This window comes from Camelus dromedarius, chromosome 25, assembly GCF_036321535.1.
Source record: "Camelus dromedarius isolate mCamDro1 chromosome 25, mCamDro1.pat, whole genome shotgun sequence".
NCBI classification, from domain to species: domain Eukaryota; kingdom Metazoa; phylum Chordata; class Mammalia; order Artiodactyla; family Camelidae; genus Camelus; species Camelus dromedarius.
The window spans coordinates 7243350-7255205 of record NC_087460.1 but is presented as its reverse complement, the minus strand read 5'-3'; the positions used below and the strand labels follow the sequence as shown (position 1 = coordinate 7255205).

Sequence of the window (11856 nt, the reverse complement as noted above, 5' to 3'; positions counted from 1 at the left end):
TTGCCTGAGGTCAGACAGCTAGTGAGAGGAAGTGTAGGACTGGATGCAGGCGTTGTGACTCGGCCGTGTCGCCCTCTCCAGCCAGCTCTGTTGGGGACCACTCTGCGTAAGGGATGCAGAATCAGGATGGACTGCGTCAGAAACTTGGAACCCACGAACCCAGGTCTCTGATGTGACTGCCAAAATGAAGGTTGGATGTTGAAGCCCAAGTAGGCAGGACCCGCAGGTGGACAAAAACCAACATCCTGTCTCTGATGGGAGTTTTGCTCCTGAAACAGCAGATCGCTCTTTGATAGAGGAGGCTGTTCCTCCAGCCCCGAGGCCCACTGCCTAAAAATATTGCCCTGCCTAGAGTTGGAGTTGTTCTGAGACCCAGTGATTCAGTGTGTGATGCCGTTTTCCAGGAATGAAGGGTTTATTTTATTAACTTACTTAAAACCCTTTAATGTGCCTCCCAGGAGGCTGCCTACTTCAGAGATTCACGGAAGGCAAAAGGAACAGGGAATATGAACCTCAGAATTAGTGAAAAGTGTTTTGCCAACATGATGGAAGAAATAATTTTAAGACACATTTTGAAGATGGTTTCATTTCAGTAGACTTGTAATCTAGCTCTGTCTTGTATGTGTGAGTGACTAACACGATGCAGTTATGAATGGGAAGATAACTGTCTTTCAAGGTAGCTTTAGATAAAGTAAAAATGTCGATATGTTCAGTGCATGCATTGAGTTTCTTATTCTGTACATAAAAGAGTCACATTGCCTCCCCGTCTGTAGCTTGGTTTTTCATTTTCTTTTCATTGAAGTGTCTTTTGAAGAGCAGGTGTTAGTTGATGAAGTCCAATTTGTCCGAAATTTTTATCTTTTATGAATTGTGTTTTTGGTGTCATATCTAAGATATCTGTGTCGAACTCAAGTGAACTCTCATTTCACACTGTCGTTCGAAATGCTTATTCAGATACACGTGTGCCAGTCACCACGCGAGGGGCTGGACGTGTGAAAGTGCGTAGAATGCCCTTTAGCAGGGACGGGGCGATGAGTGGTCTGTGGCAGACGGGCATCTGGTTGCATTTACAGGAGGACCTGCAGCTGAGACCCCAGGGAGGGAGTGGGTGTGCTCCCAGGCTGTGGGGGGAAGCCAAGGTCAACTCAGGTGATCTGATGTGAGGTCTCAGGACCAGAATTCTGGTCTAGGGGAAAGGCGCTGGGATCCTTGGAGGACTCCAGAAGAGTGCAGCTTAGAGGGTTTGGGGAAAGACAGAATAGTCTTCTCTGCCTTGAAAGAGATTAGGCAGAATTTACAGTGGTTTTTACTCGCAGAGATCTACCATTTCAATCTAGCAGAAATGAGGTCCTTAAAAAAAAAAAAAAAAAAAAAAAAGAGAGAGAGTGAATCTGTGAGTCCTGACAGTGAGGACACTGCCCCAGGTTGTATGTGCTTAAAGCCAACATCTTGGGCAGCTTGGCTGGAAGATCCGCTCATTGTCCTGTGGTCTTTTGGAACAAGAATGGCATTGGCAGCTGTCTGCTCACACTAATCAAGAGTGGTCTTTCTAGAGGCTCAAAGAGGGGCAGTGATGCCAGGAACTCCCCTCCCAGAAGGATGGTGACCATGAGGCATCTGGTTCCAAGCACCCGTGTTAAGGTCCAGTACCTGAATAGTTGTTCTTCCACTGGGCAAAGGGACTTTAGCTTGTGGTGTTTACCCTTGCAACTGCCCTAAAAGGAGGAGAAGTGGACTTCTTGCTGGGCGGGACTGGCCCTGGAGACTCTTCTAGTGGAGGAACTGGCAAAGGATTCACTAAAGAGAGAGGCTACCTCGGTGTTGCATTAGGGTCTGAATCTCGGGTCTTGAAGGGAGATCACTGGTCTCTTGCTACTCAAAGTGTGACCAGAGGACGGAGCATCAGCATCACTGGGGACCTTGGGTTAAAGACACCGTGTCTCCAGCCTTGCCCAGAGACTATGGTGGAAGAGCAGATATTCTGCCCCTGCTTCCCAAGGTGGCGGTAATACTGGCAAAATCTGCTTTGTACCCAGGTCCCTAGTTGCTCTGAAGCATTTTCAGGTTTGAGAAGCACTGGTCTGGTTCAGGGGTTCTGGAATCTCTTGCAAAAACCTTGGCTAAATGGTCATCTGGGCTCTGCTTGGTAAGTCCAGGGACATGAGAATGACCCTTGTGTGTGTGTGTATGTGTGTGTGTGTTTTTTTTCTTCGATGAGGCTAGCCAGCCAGGTCAGTGGACAGAAGTGAATAAACCGCTGCGCTCTAGTTTGCAAGAGCAGGTCAGCTGTTAGAGTTCTCTTCTAAAAAGCTCATCTTCATTGCAAACAGATGGCTTAAAAGGTTTGGAGGGAGCAAGAGGAGGACTTTGGTATGTGATTCTCTGTGCATCCAGCCTCATTCCACGGTGTATCTAGTATCGGGGGAAATGCAGCATTATTGTGAGTATTATTAACGCAAATGGGTTGCCCTCAGTTACTCTGTATGCTTACTTTAAATGGCTTCACGCTGTTTTTCAGGTAAGATGAACAAACTGATGCTAGCAGTGGCTCCCAGACTCTTGCGGGCATCGGAATCACCCAGAGAGCTTGGTAGAAGAGATGACTAAGCCCCACTCCCAGAGGCTTTGGTTCTGTTTATGGGGTGGGAACTGATCACTTACATTTCCGGCAATTCCCAGAGGATGCTGATTCTGGCTGTAGAAACAGTAGCTTTGAGAAGCATGATTGGCAACTTAGGAAATACCTAGACCTTTACTATCTGGCATTGTGCTCTGACGATGCAGAATATAGGGCCAGATTTCAGCATTTCAGGGTCATGGGAGACAGAGTACCTGGGAGAACTTAAATACAGAGGTCATCTACAGCACTCTCTTGAGACCATTGATGCCAGACTACTGCTTCCCAAACCTGCATCCGAGTTGCTAACAAGCAATATAAAAGCTGCTTCATTTTCCATTCTTAGTTTCTACTCACCGCGGATGGCAGACAGATAGTTCTGGCCGTTCTGGTCGCCTGCCTGCAGGGTGGTTGATGTTGGTCTCCCAAGTGCCTCCTGGGGGGCAGGCAGGTGGCTCCCACCAGCCAGCATGGCTGAGACATTGTGAGCATGGGGCCCAGCTCTGAGCTGAGTGGTGGATGGCCTCCCAGGCCATCATAGTTCTGAGCGTAGTCACAGGCTCCACCCCACATTTATGGTCTCAACCACGCACATCTGTGATTTCAGTAGAATTAAGGAGCAGTTCTACTGTGGGAGGACCTAGGGTCCTTTCACACTGGGAATCGCGTCAGTCCTCAGCCAACTGATGAATCTTTGGGACAGCACAGGACCCAAGCATCTCTGCTTGGGATTCTTTCTGGCACATTTCTCCACCTGTGGCAGCTGCTCAGCTTTGAATGATTTGCTCTGACCTTTCTGGTGCCACTCGTCTCAAGATTGCCTGCAGACTGCTCTGTGACAGGCTTCCTGCCAGTGACAAACCATGACTGTACTAGATCCCGTAATTGAGTGGAGACAGGATTTACCTCATTGGACCACCTTGCCTGGCTGACTCTATTTTGTATTATTAAAAACAGAGACTTGGACTTTTTTTTTGTATAAAAAATTTATTGAGATGATGCAATTATAGGCTTTTCTTTAAAAATTATTTGCAACTCACTGGCCCTGAGAAAAGGCATTTTTTTTTGTTTTTTTTTGTTTTTTTCTTTTTTGTTACATTCATTTGATTCAGTCCCTTATAAACCCCACACCTCATAAACAACAAGAGATTAGAAATTAAAAAAAAGGAAATTCTAGATTCGTTCTGGTTTGCAGGTGGTTGCAGTCACAAAGAGAAATCTTCAAGAATGTTCACTTGGCATGTGTGAAAGATTCAGGGAGCTTGTGGTGGTTTAGTGTTGATGCAGATGGAGCCAAAAGAGTATCAGGTTAGGCTTCTGTGGTTTTCAGGCAGGCAGGGACTATTGTCACCCCCCCTCCCCCCCTCCACGGCTTCTTGGATCACATCCTCCATTCTGGGTTTCAGCTCAGAAGGGGAACAGGTTGAGTGGGTGAAAACGAACTAGCACCGAATGCTTGGGCAAAAAAACTGCCCTTTGTTCTTTGTGTATTTCCCCAATCTTTTCAGCTTCCCGGGTGGGAATGGGTCAAATGCGGGTATGGCCAGGCTGGACCCCAATCCTAATTCTGTCCTTGGCATGCCGTCTGCTCCTGGGACAAGCCACATGATCTCTCTGATACTCAGGTTTCCCTACTGCAAAAGGGAGTTAATGTTTCAAAATTGTATTCAGAACTGGATCCTAGGCAGTCAGAGGTGATGATGGTTACTTACGCATTTTAGGTACATCTTGTCATAGCCATTTAAGTTTCAGCTAAATCTATATTCTCATTTGGATAAAGTATCAGTGTAAGAAGACAGTGGATCAGAGGGTTCCAGACATACTGTTGACAGGGGAAAATCCATCAGTCTGTTACTCTTTTCCTGTGGGGACCCCCCCCCCCCCCCCATAAAAAAGGATTTGGGACATTGGTGCTGCTACCTTAGGCAAGACAGAGTTGCCTTGGTACAAAAACATCTTAGAGATCATGTTACTTCCACGGCCAATAAGCGGCCAATCACTTTCTTCAGATGGAGAGGAGGCATCCTGGCTATGTCAAGGTGCGGGGCAAAGAAGACGCTAGAGAATTTCAAGATACAATGAGAGTGTCCACCCCGGCCACAGCTGGAGGAAACTGCTCCCCCTGCCATGGCTTTCTGCGTTTTTGTTTCCCGACTCCTGCTTTTGTGGGTCAAGAACTCCCACGGTGGCAGCAGGGAAAGGCCAGCTACTCAGATCCTGGATGACCTTTTAATTTGGTCCCAGGTGAACTTTTCATCACCTCCAGTGCTTAGTGTTGCAGTGAGAAGTTTCACGCTGGGTAGATCCTCCAGGTAGAAGATAAGCTCTCGGAGGGCAAGGATGGCTCCTGATGCTTCTGAATTCCTCGGGGAGTCTAGCAGGTGATCCACCAAACTTTGCTAAACTGAATCTGAAATCTTGTGGGTCTGCAGTGTGTAAGCACTGGATCCCTGGGTCAGCATTGCCCAGGTATTCTCTCAAAGAACCAATGAGAAGAACTTTGGCCATTAAGGGAATCACCAGAAAACCAAAAGCGGTAACATCTAGTTGGGCGATAAAGACTGCGTTTGGAATTAGCACCTTCTGTTTCTTCTTCAAGTGGCTGAAGGTGTCATCTTAAGTCTTTTATAGTCTTACAGGATATTGCTTTAAATATAGAAATCCTGGGGAAAAAGGAGAATTTCTCCTTTATGGTTCAACTGTAAGATTCTTTGAACAATCAGAGCCCGAGTCCGTAATACCTGGGTGGATGGAATGAGAAGTTCTAATCTCAGGGAGGAGCCCCATTATGCCTGGGTCTCTGATTTCATAGTCACACAAAGAGCCTCAGTAAAGACCCACTCTCTCTCTCCAGCCCTTGAACTCAATGGCTTTCACAACACATCAGGTATGTGGCTTAACCTCTGCATTGGAGAGCCAGTATCTGTCATCTTAGAGGCTGGAAAACTATCACCGTGTGCTCTTGAAAGACATCTGGAGCGTGCTGGGACCCAGCTGGATTTCATCCCCATTCAAGTAGCTTGAGCCCAAACTCTTCCTAATGGGACCCTCCAGCCTCACAGCCAGTCCCCGAGCTCACCGCAAGCCCACCATTCTGGAAGGCAGAGTGAGGGGAGTGTGTGATAGTGGGCGGGGGGAGGGGGCTCCTTCCACGTGTATCCATCTAAGAGGCAGGAAGCTTCCGGAGTCCTCGAATGGACAGCCACTCTGTTTGTCCCTCTCCCCCCACAGGCTGGTTTCCTTGCCAGTAAGGGAGGGGGGGATCCCTCCTGCCCGTGTGCCTGTAACCCCTGCCTGCCTGATTTAAATCAGAAACGGCCCGAGGGTGTGGCAGTTCCTCTGGAAGTGCCGCTGACCATGTACCCACGGACCCTGGGGGACCACAAGATGCTCACTCAGCTGAGAAGAACTGGAGAGAAACGAGGAGGGGGTGCTTTGTAAGGCAGGTCTCATCTTTTCGAGTAAAAAAAGTCTGTACTCCTAATGCTGGACTCCGAGCCTGTGTTAGAAGAGTCAATTTAGGTGGCTAGAAAAGGGAAAAAAAACTACACTAGCTTTATGAAAATATGTTATCAAAAGTACTAAGAGGTGTCACTTTCCTGATTTTATAAGATATCATTGACCTTATTTTGAGGTGAAAAAGAGCCACAGACGGGTCCATTGTGAAACACAGCTATGAGAGAAGGAAAATGCAATGTATCTGAGGAATTTCCTGTCTGCCCAGGCTCGGCAAACACCGATCCAACTAGGACTGCACACTCGAGGATCCTCCCCTCTCAAAGGCCCTGTGTCCTACGGGGACCAGGACACTTTGAAACAGGCTAGGAATTGAAATAAAAATTAGACGAGGGCATGAACCTGACGGCCAGGTGGCCTCGGGGATGGAGCAGAGAAGACCCCTCCTGGTGCCTGCTTTGGAATAGTAATACATCCCCACCGCAGGAGATTTTCACCCAGTTTCCGGACCGCCAGGTCTGTGTGGTCTTTCTATATTTTCCACTTTGGAGCACTTTGCAAACTAATTTCTCCAAATAACCTGGACAGCCTTCCACACTTATCTTCTGCTCCGTGGAACCACCAAGCCCCGTGGTCCTCACAGCCATGTCAGGGGTGGCCTGCTGGACTAGCACTGCTCTTTCCGGAGGGCGGCGGCCTCTGTGATGGTTTTGGCTTCCCCGCGGTGGGTAGCCCAAGGCTGGGTTGTGGTTTTGATTTTCGTGGTGCCGGCTCTAAAGCACCCTGACCACTGATTCCGTTTAGGGGCCACCAATTCCCAAGACTCTCCAAGAGGCTGAACTCTTGCTGAAAGAACCTCTGAAGTTCAACAGCAGACGGGGAGGGAGGGCAAAGGGGAGGCAGGGAAGGAAAGAGAGCCAGAGAGAGAAGAGAGAGCTCTCCTTTTCACTTTATCTTTTTTTAAAAGCATCTTTTTTTTTTTTCCTTTTTTCCCCCCCAGCCAAGACCCAACAGCAACAGGAACAAAGCTGATCCATGTGGCAGGATCAAGAGGAACCTGAGTGCTTTAGCACATGTTCTCTCTCGTGACCAGCTGGGCTTCTGCACTTGGTGAGATTTGCAAAAAATATATATATATAATAGATACATATTTCCATAGGAAAACAACCTGGGGTGTCTTCCCCTGTATGAATGATGAAAAGTCAAACCGCGTGGTCTTAAAAAACAAAAACACCATGAAACTAACAACGGGGGAGGGGGGAGGGAGAGGAATTACAGACAGAGATTCCAAACGAGAAAGAACCAGGACTCGAGTCCCAGGCTGGTGCCCTTGGCCAGAATTCCAGCGCCGCCTTTGCTGAGTGGTTTGTCTAAGGTGCTCCGGGGTCCCTCCTGGTGGGCGAGAGGAGTGTCACTGCTGTTTCCGGGTCTCTTCCCTTCCTCTCCTCAGTCATCCTGGCGGGCAGGGCGCCCTTGGCTGCCGGCCCGCTGAGACAGGGGCTGGCTCCTTCAGCACTCATCTTCTTGGTATATTTGTTCATCCAGCTCCTGGGACTCAAGGTGCTCCAGACGGTCTGTCCGGCCGCTCATGATTTCATCCGGGGTCTTCATAAACCTTTGGAAGAGGAAATGGGGGAGTAAAGAAAGAGGTTACCATTTGCTAAAGTTGTCTTTGCCTTGAACTTGAAACTAACAAGAGAAGCCCCATTACTCTCACGCAGCTGGACAGCTCCTGAACCTGGTCGGTAATGCTGACTTGGCACAGATCAATGATACTCCTTCCTCTGACTACCTGAAAAATCGTGAAATAACTATGAAAGAGTCTAGGATGACTGTGAGGAGGCAGCACTGTGGGAGCTGCGTCGTGCATTCCCGCGTGACCACACGGGGAACCCTAGGACGGCTCACTTCTCTGCGTTTCTGCTTTTCAGAGGGTTCCGTTTTACAAAGACCCATGAGAGCTGTGTATCCATTTCCATCCCACACTGTAAACCCAAGGGATGGTATTCAAAACTTGAATTTAACTCGAAGGATACAATTAAACACTGAATGGAACATCTGGCAAGACAGTGGTGCTTCTGGAAATTGGAAAGGCCAGGATAGGATCTTTCTCGAGGTTATCCCTGATCCACCCCAAATGCTAGCACTTCATGTCCTTTTCTCTGTCTTCCTTTGCAGCTTGGTGTGCACAGCAAGCCTCATTGTTGTCTTTGGGTTTATTTGGAAATGATGTCAGTGCCGTGTTTTGACGTGATTTACGTGGTTCAGGAAGGTACTCTGGGTGCAAACGTTCTATCCTTGTGGTGGGGAGGCCCTTCCCACAGCCTGCACACCGTCCCTTTCCTGTATACTATGCCTTCAACCTGATGACCTGTCTTAGAACATACATTTCCTCTCGTCCCTCCATGTTCAAAAGCCCACAATGACCACTTACGAAGTCAAGGATCCACTCTGTGGCCTGCCCATCAGGCCATCTCAACCCAGGAAATGCTTATTTTCCACTATTTACTAGCACGAACCCTCCACTCCAGTCTGGCCAGTCTTTTTTCTTACATACATCACAGCTCACGCCATCCTCCAAACCTTTAGCTTTGCCCTTATCTGGAACCCTCTTTATACTCTTTTCACCAGGTGAGCCCTACTCATCCTTTGAGCTCAGTCTCATCACTGAAGGGCCGAGGAACCGCACCTGTCCTCCCCCAATGCCTGTGTTATCTCGTCGAGTGTCCCTCCCATCAAACACGTCACTTGATGACACACTGGGTTTTACATCAAGAAGCCTTCATTTTGTGGCAAGCCTGACTTTCAACATTCATTTCCTCAAAAGTGACTAATCTTTCCTCAGGAATAGCACTATTCTTGCCTTTTATCTTGTTGAAAATCACTCTTGGAAGCCTAGGAACCTTCTGTCGACGGCTGCTTTTCTTTTCTGCCCGTTCCTGCCGGCCTTTCTGAGCAGTAGACGCCGCAGCATCCGCAGCTGGCCTTCTGCTTTTATCCTGTAGCTGGAACTTTGCCCTCAATATCTGAAGTCACTCACAGTTCGCTCTAGGCCGGGTCCATAGATGTGCTCTATTTGGCCCTCCAAACTAGCCGTCTCTTCTTTTGACTACTTTTCCATATTAAGCTGTTATTCCGTACCAGGCTTGTCAAGAAACAGGCACTGAAACCCCCTGAGATTTAACACAGAGTTACATAAAACACAATACTCTACCTTCTAGGAGCTTGTGACCCACTTGTGGGGAGGATTTCGCATGTACAACTGTTGAAAATTAGTAAATCGTGATGTGTTTTAGGGCCATGGGAACCCAAGAGAGGGTGGAAGAAGGTGTCCATGTGTGTTTGGGCAGTTGAAGAAGGCCTCATAAAGGACAGTAGACTTGAGTTAGACCTGGAGTGTGTATCTTAATAAAGCAAAGGGTAACGAGATACACCTTTCTGGCCTAGGGAATCACATTGGTGCTGCAGGGCAGCTGGAAGTGTGTGCTATGAATATGGGAGGCAGGAGAGGGGACCAGAGGCAGGGATTGCTGAACGCATCTAGGTGTCAACCATGAGGTCTAGACATCAGCCTCCCTTGCCGGGGAAGCGATAATAATTATGCTTCTGCGTTTCTTGCATCTTGCAAGTCTCACGAGAGTGCTTGCCATTGGTAGATTCCAACCTGGAAGCTGCTGGTAAGAAATCTTGGGAAATGTGGTTCCCCGGCTTCTAGCCCCTGCGATATAGAATGGTGCGAGAATGGTGCTGAGGAACCAGTGGACAGTCCAGCACAGTGATGACTTGGCTACAAGAAGAGCCAAACTGTGAGTGTCTAGGTTGGTTGCTTAAAACAAAGGTGACACCACTGACGAGGAACAGGAATTCTGGGGGTGGATATTTCTAGATGGGGAGAAGGCCTGTCTTGAACGTTTCATGTCTGAGATACTCATGTGATCTTTAAGTGGATATGTCCTATAAGGAGTTCTTGGAAATGAAGATTGGGAGTTTCAGGGGGATTTCAGAGATGCATATAGAGATTTAAGAGCCCAACCACTGAGGGGGTAACTGAAGCCTTGTAATGGGATCAGTTCATCCAGGGGAAAGGTGTAGCGTGGAAACAGTAGGAGCCCAGGACTGAGTTCAGGGTGAAGGATGAAGAGGAGGCATCAGCAGAGCAGCCAGAGAAAGGAGGGTCCCCCCACGTTTTTTTTTTTTTTTAAACCTTATTCCATTCTGTCTCCATCTCTTGAACATTGTGTCTGTTTCTTTTGAAGATCTCAGTGGTTTTTACTGCTTCCTAAGTTACTTGACCTGAATGCTAAAGCCCAGTTCCCTGCTCTTTCCAATAATTACTTATTCCATGAGCTCATCTGCTCACACAATGACGTTTTGTCATTTTCAACCCAAATCCACATCTCCAGCCCCATGTGTAACTTTTCTGTCCCACCTGCCAAAACCCAGAACCTGAGGCTGGATTTGAAGGTTGGATTTGTCGATCCCACCTTCTCCCAAGCTTCACTTGGTCTCACCACATCAGTCACCACCAGCGTCAGAGGTCTAGGTCAACCTCTCCTGATCGTCCTTGAGCTCCCTTCTCCTTCCTCTTCTGTTTCTCCTCCCTTTCACAGAACTGGGAGCCACCGTCTATGTGGTGGGTTAAATGGCTGGAACTCATTAGCTGGGAGGAACTCTGGAAAGAGGAATGTCTAGTGCAGCAGCTTTCGGACTTACAACGCACTGTCATAAATATATTTTACATCATGACTCATCACACACGCAGACACACACACAGCCCTGAAACACAATTTGCATGAATCGACAGTCTTAATTCATGTGATACAGTCTGATATTTTCAACTCTATCCTTTCCTATTCAATTCTGTTCTATTTCATTAAAAAAAAAAAAAACGCGACTCATTAAATCGATTTCATGATTCACTAACAGGTCCTGACTGCATCTGACAAACACTGGTCCAGGGTTGGCGACCTGAAAGTCTAGGCTGAGTTCCCTGCTTTGCCATTAGTTATTCTGACTGGTCCTTTAACTGCAGTGGATGTAAATGCCAGGTACTACTATTTGATCGTTGCATTATTTTAAAGGCGAGTCGGACAGTGTGTCGGCTTTGCTATAGGACAGACATAAGCGGGGAAGTATTATTTTTGTTTTACTTGAATTCTAACACACCAGCACCTGGTATCCAACGTGTAGCCATGATGGCTTTGGCAGTCGGATACGCAGGTAGAGATCTCAGCAGTCCCCCTCCTCCCTCTTACTTAAAGGAAACAGTATCCTCTTAGAAGAAGGAAAGGAGAAAAAAGGAAGTGCTACCTGAACAGAAGCCTTTGTCCCGGCTCCTTCCTGATAATGTTTAGTTTGTAGTAGTGGCGCAGGGCTCTGGACATTTTCTCATAGGTCATGTTTGTTCTGTTCTGTTTGTTCAAAGGAGGAAGGGAGAGAGAAAAAAAAAAAAGCACAAAGACACAATGAAATGAACCTTAGAAAAGGCGCTGGAGGAGCTATTTGAATACAGCAATCCAGCTGCCCCCGTGGCCCCTGGGGAGAGCTACCTGCTGGTTTGCTCCCTTCCAGGGCCACCCCTGTGCTTTGTGACACATGCTGTTGCCGAGATTTCTCCCAAGGGGAGTCCCCCCGGGTCAAAAATGCCGAGCTCCAGCTCACCCAGCTCGCCCCGCACCAGCCTCCCTCTCCCTGACTTCCTCTCCTGAGGCTGCGCCCTGCGGTGCCTGAGGGGTTTCCTGCAGCCCCCCACGCCCTGTCTGTCCACCCTACCCCTCCTGACC

At 48.0% G+C, this 11856-nt stretch overlaps 1 protein-coding gene across 4 annotated transcripts in view; it reads right to left on the bottom strand.

Moving 5' to 3' along the window:
* Positions 1 to 3615: 3615 nt before the first annotated feature.
* ETV6 (ETS variant transcription factor 6) overlaps positions 3616 to 11856 on the bottom strand; it is a 222443-nt gene continuing 214202 nt past the window's right edge. For all 4 annotated transcript variants that reach the window (XM_031444085.2, XM_031444082.2, XM_031444083.2 and 1 more), the window contains 2 exons: positions 11384 to 11484; positions 3616 to 7688 (listed from right to left, as the gene is read on the bottom strand). In XM_031444085.2, coding sequence (XP_031299945.1) covers positions 7583 to 7688; positions 11384 to 11484 — 207 coding nt within the window. In that variant the 3' untranslated portion in view covers positions 3616 to 7582. The remainder of the gene's footprint in view (positions 7689 to 11383; positions 11485 to 11856) is intronic.